Below are 4,822 nucleotides of genomic sequence, written 5' to 3'. Positions count from 1 at the left end.
CGCCCGTCCCCGACGAGCCGGCTCCTGTTCACCGCGGGGAGCTCGGTTTCCAAAACGGCTCAGGGCTTATTTGCACCTGCACTGCCCTCCGCAGCCCGAAAAAAACGCGGGCAGAGAGCTGCCAGGAGCACCTTGGGGTGCTGTGTCCCGTCTCAGGCTGCTGCACCTTCCCCGTGCTCCCCTATAATACGGGGTTGCTGGCACTCCGCACCGTTCACACTGCACTGTATCACCAGTAATATGTTTAGCAGGACCAGGGCAGTGATCATTCCCCTGTACTGGGCACTGGTGAGGCTGCACCTTGAATCCTGTGCTCAGTTGTGGGCCCCTCACTACGAGAGAGACATTGAGGTGCTGGAGCGGGTCCACAGAAGGGCAACAAAGCTGATGAAGGGTCTGGAGCACAAGTCCTGTGAGGAATGGCTGAGGGACCTGGAGAAGAGAAGGCTCAGGGGGAACTTTATCACTCTCTGCAACTACCTGAAGGGAGGATGGAGCCAGGAGGTGGCTTTTATCTTCTCCCAAATAACAAGTGACAGAACAAGAGGTAATGGCCGCAAGCTCCACCAGGGGAGGTTTAGACTGGATATTAGGAAAAATGTCTTCACAGAGAGGGTGCTCAGGCACTGGAACAGGCTGGCCAGGGAAGTGATGGAATCACCGTCCCTGGAAGTGTTCAAAAACTGTGTAGATGAGGCCCTCAGTGACATGGTTTAGTGGTGGACTTGGCAGTGCTGGGGGAACAGTTGGGCTTGGTGATTTTAAAGGTCTTTTCCAACTGAGCTGATTCTGTGATTCTGTGTGAGGGCAGCTGCCCTCGCAGCCTGAGGTGCCCCTGTCTGTGAGGGGGAGCCTGGGCAATGCTTGCTTGGAGCTGGGGAGCACATCCCACGACCCTCTGTGCCCATACGGTCAACACCGAAGTCCAGAGTAGCATCAGTAAGTGGCTTTTCAAAAGTTGTTTACTCCTCCTTCAGTGAGTCAGTCTGCTGAGGCTTTATAAATGAGGTCTTCCACATGTTTCTGGAATGTCCTACTTCAGTTGACCAACGCCTGTTGCTCCTTGATGACTCCAAAGAAGGAAGCAGGACAGAAAGCTTGGGAAAGAGAACGGCCAGCCTCAGAAGACTAATGGGCTAGTTCAAGTTTACAAAAACATCCGCTTACATGGGTGGTGTGGAGGCAAAGGAATATAGAGGCGATAACCCCACCGGCTGCGTCCTGTCACTTTCCTGTCACTGCAGAGAGGGGTTTAAAGGCAAATAGGATAGTGGGTGAATGAACTTAACAGTTACTGTGCTACAAGTTACAAGCCCTTTCTGTAAGCCTTCCATGTGAGGAGCCTTTTCAGAATAAGTGCGGCTTCAAATTATACATGGGCTTAATATAAATAGCACTAGCAGAATTTGGCTCCCTGTGGCTGATCCACCAATTTCAGTGAAAGCAGGGTAAGTCCCCTCTGTGTTTACTTAGAGAATATTAGGGTGTATGATTACTACCAGCAAGTTTATTGCTGAACTGAGCTGCATGGAGAATGGTCCAGAAGGGATGTGCGAGCTGTCCAGTGAGGATAAGCCACTGGCCTTGAAGTTCCATCACTGTCTTCGACACTCCAGTCTGTGATTAGAAAGTATGTTTTCTCCTTAAATTCCAGGTGTTTTGAGCATAATTAAATGCCAGCTTCCAAACTGCAAACTTTCATACAATATATGCTTTTTACAGGGTAATTGGCAGTTTATTTACTCCAGCATTGTTTCTGTTTATCCTGTCTGGTGAAGCATGCACATGTAACACTATTATTCATGCAGCCAAGTGTCTGAGCTGAGTTTAATGCCACTAATCCTTTGGTTTGAACCAACAGCTGTCTGCATCTTGAACTTGAAGGCAGCAGGTCTTAGGCTTCTGTGGCACCAAGTTTTTAATAAATAAACCAACCCAGCTAACTGACCTCAGGCTGTATTTTCCTGCTAAAGCTGATGTTCGTTTACTTTTGCTCTTTGTTCGGTCTTTGAAGTCAGCTGCCTTAGCTCTACCTGCATTCCTAGCACTAATGCAGGAACATTTATATGGGTGACAGGGAGGTGTCAAGAGGAAAGAAAGGTCCCAGGACAGCACAGTGGGTCTTGGGGTGGTGAAGGGCAGTAGAACTCATACACAGGCTTTTCCCATCTGTCGGTAGGTACATTACTGCATCTTGAGTTTATGTAGCATTTAGTTTCTGCATGACAAGCCCCTGGAGCAGGTGGTGGTCTTGCCTGCTGGTCAGCTTTAAAACCAAATCAAGGAATGCAGACTCCCTGACTTTTAGGGAAGGTAATTTTGTTCAAGACTGGAGTCTTGAGCAGGATGCAGGAATGACAGAAATATAAGCCCTTAGCGTCAACCTGCATGTTCTTATTTTTCAAGACTTAAACCAGTAGGAGATAATTTTGGGGGCCTACAGGTTGTCCTGTTGCTTATTCTCAGAGAGAGACTGCTCTGAGATCCAGAGATGTATCAGTCTGTGTAAGGACTAACCTCACAGGTAATGTTGAGTACTGGTAGAGTGGTGAAAGGGTCTGTTTTGGGTTTGTTTCTACTTCAGTCAATTCTAATGACTCTTTACCACTACCAAATGTTACCTGCCACCTGTACCATTTTCTCTATTGTCTAGTATTCATCAATAAAGAAAATGCTGACAAGTTCTTGGAAAGAACAAAACGTGCTAACTCTTTCTGGGAGGAATTTAAGAAAGGGAATATTGAAAGAGAATGCAATGAGGAGCGCTGCTCTAAAGAAGAAGCAAGAGAAGCATTTGAAGACCAGGAAAAAACTGTAAGGATTAACTAATATAAGACATAGGTCTATATATTTCATCTTTACAAAACAGTATTAAGGTCATTCAAGCTAGGCATCAAAACTCACAAGTTACTCCCAATCACAAAGAATAAATAGTGGTTTTGACTCTGGTTGGCATTGCTAAGGCATAAACATGCTATAACAGTCTTAATTCAGTTCCTGCAAGGCCAGCCCATGGTAAAGCCTGCATTATTTTACCTGTTCTGATCTGTTTAATTGCTATTTGAGCTGTTTGACTTCTAAATGCTTTGATACTATCTGTGTTGGAAATACATTCATCCTATCTGTGCAGTATAACAGAGTGTCATGACTCTGGTCAGGAGTTCTTAGGTGAAGAGTCCACGGACAAGTTGAGAAGGCAAGTGCTGACATGGAAACTTTATGGCAGAATTTTGATGAACTTAAGCAGTTTTGCAATGCTTGTCATTTTGGGGCTCTCTATTCCAGTATCTGAATTGACAGAATGTGTACTGTGGACACCTTAATGTTAAATTGCCCATGTGGAATGAAGTTTGTACATGTGACTCTTGCGTCACCTGCCCTGCCCTGATGGCTGGTTAACTTTAGACAGAAATGCAATCTGTTCCCAGACGCAAGGGTGAGTTTTAAAGAGATGGGGCAGCTATAGGGACTGGGGTCAGTAGAAAAGGTAGTACCTGAAAACTTGATGTGACTTTATGTGATGGTGGTGGAGTGGAATTGGGAACGTAGCTGTAGCTATGTGGCTGTTAAGACCAGCCCTGAGACTGGAGTTAAAGCCAGATTAATTTCATTTTAGCATTACTTGATGGCCAGAATGTTCTTGAAGTGGCCCTGAGATGACCTGGGTGGGGAGTCATAGATGCATCGCCAGGGTACTTCAGAGCATAAAAGTTGACTGATCTATAGCAGAACCAGCACAGCCTGTTCTGCTGGTGACCAGATGTCACTGAAAAGGACTGTCGTAGACAGACAGACAGCATACCTGGAGTCCTCAGAGCAGAGGGAAAGAAGAACACAAATCAGACAAATATTTTTAAATCTCAAGATTTCTGAGGTCCTGATTGATGGGAGTATGGGGAGAGAATGGAGACTGAGAAGTTGGCATTACAGGAATTAAAGTGCATTCAGTCAAAACTGGTGGAAGGATACAGATGCAGGAAATCAGGTGCTTTATGCTGAGTGAAACACACTGGGAAACCTCTAAAGAGTTTTAGATATTTCTGAAAAATGCACAAGACTTGTTTCTGTAGAGCTGGGCACTATAGATAGTTTTGATTTATTAAATGGTTATAACAGCCCACAAGGCACTGTATGTGCCTGAAACTTAAATATTTGTGTTAACAATTGTTAGCTGCAAGTATCCTCTGTGTGAAAGCTCTAATATTTTTCTGAAGAATTCAGTAATTTTCATCTAACTCTTTCTGTCTTCTTTTGTTACCCTTTTCCCACACCTACCTGTAGGAGGAATTCTGGAACATCTATGTAGGTAAGAAACACCCTGCGTTTGTTTAGAGAACTAAGCTTCCTTATTGCAAGATTACAAAGGATGCATCTCTTAAGTAACGACTTCCTGCTCCCTTGCTTCCTCTCTTTCACCATGGACACCCTCACTTCGTGTTTACTGTGAAGAAAGAATCTGATTTATTGCCTTGCTGTTGCTTGAACCCAGTCCTCTAAGCAGGGGTGAACTCTGCAACCTACAGGTTGAAATTGCAAGCAGAGCCTACACCAGTGTTGCAGTGAACAGGAGTGGAATGTTTCAAGCCATTTTCTCATGAAAATACAAGCAGTGGAACATCAGCGCCAGTGCTCTTACCGGAAATGCCAATTTCATACATTTTAAACCACAGTCCATGAATGCTTTATTGATGTTCAGAAGTATTGAAAACCACAGCTACCCTCAGCCAAGTTACTAGAACAACCCTTGCTTCCTTTTTTAGTATGGGATTCTGCAATGCTTTTGTGCAATATTGGTACAAAACTTATTTCCACAGCCGCAGCT

The 4,822-nt window shown here is 44.9% G+C and overlaps 1 protein-coding gene across 1 annotated transcript in view; it reads left to right on the top strand.

The window, feature by feature from the left end:
• Positions 1–2,653: 2,653 nt before the first annotated feature.
• The window catches only part of F10 (coagulation factor X), a gene marked incomplete at its 5' end in the record, with an annotated part of 7,644 nt that continues 5,475 nt past the window's right edge, over positions 2,654–4,822 (top strand). Inside the window, 2 exons of the mRNA XM_010012978.1 lie at positions 2,654–2,814; positions 4,282–4,306. Coding sequence (XP_010011280.1) covers positions 2,654–2,814; positions 4,282–4,306 — 186 coding nt within the window. The remainder of the gene's footprint in view (positions 2,815–4,281; positions 4,307–4,822) is intronic.

Source organism: Nestor notabilis, unplaced genomic scaffold, assembly GCF_000696875.1.
Source record: "Nestor notabilis isolate BGI_N333 unplaced genomic scaffold, ASM69687v1 scaffold11914, whole genome shotgun sequence".
NCBI lineage: Eukaryota > Metazoa > Chordata > Aves > Psittaciformes > Psittacidae > Nestor > Nestor notabilis.
The sequence above is the reverse complement of the archived record's forward strand: the minus strand, read 5'-3'. Positions and strand labels throughout refer to the sequence as shown.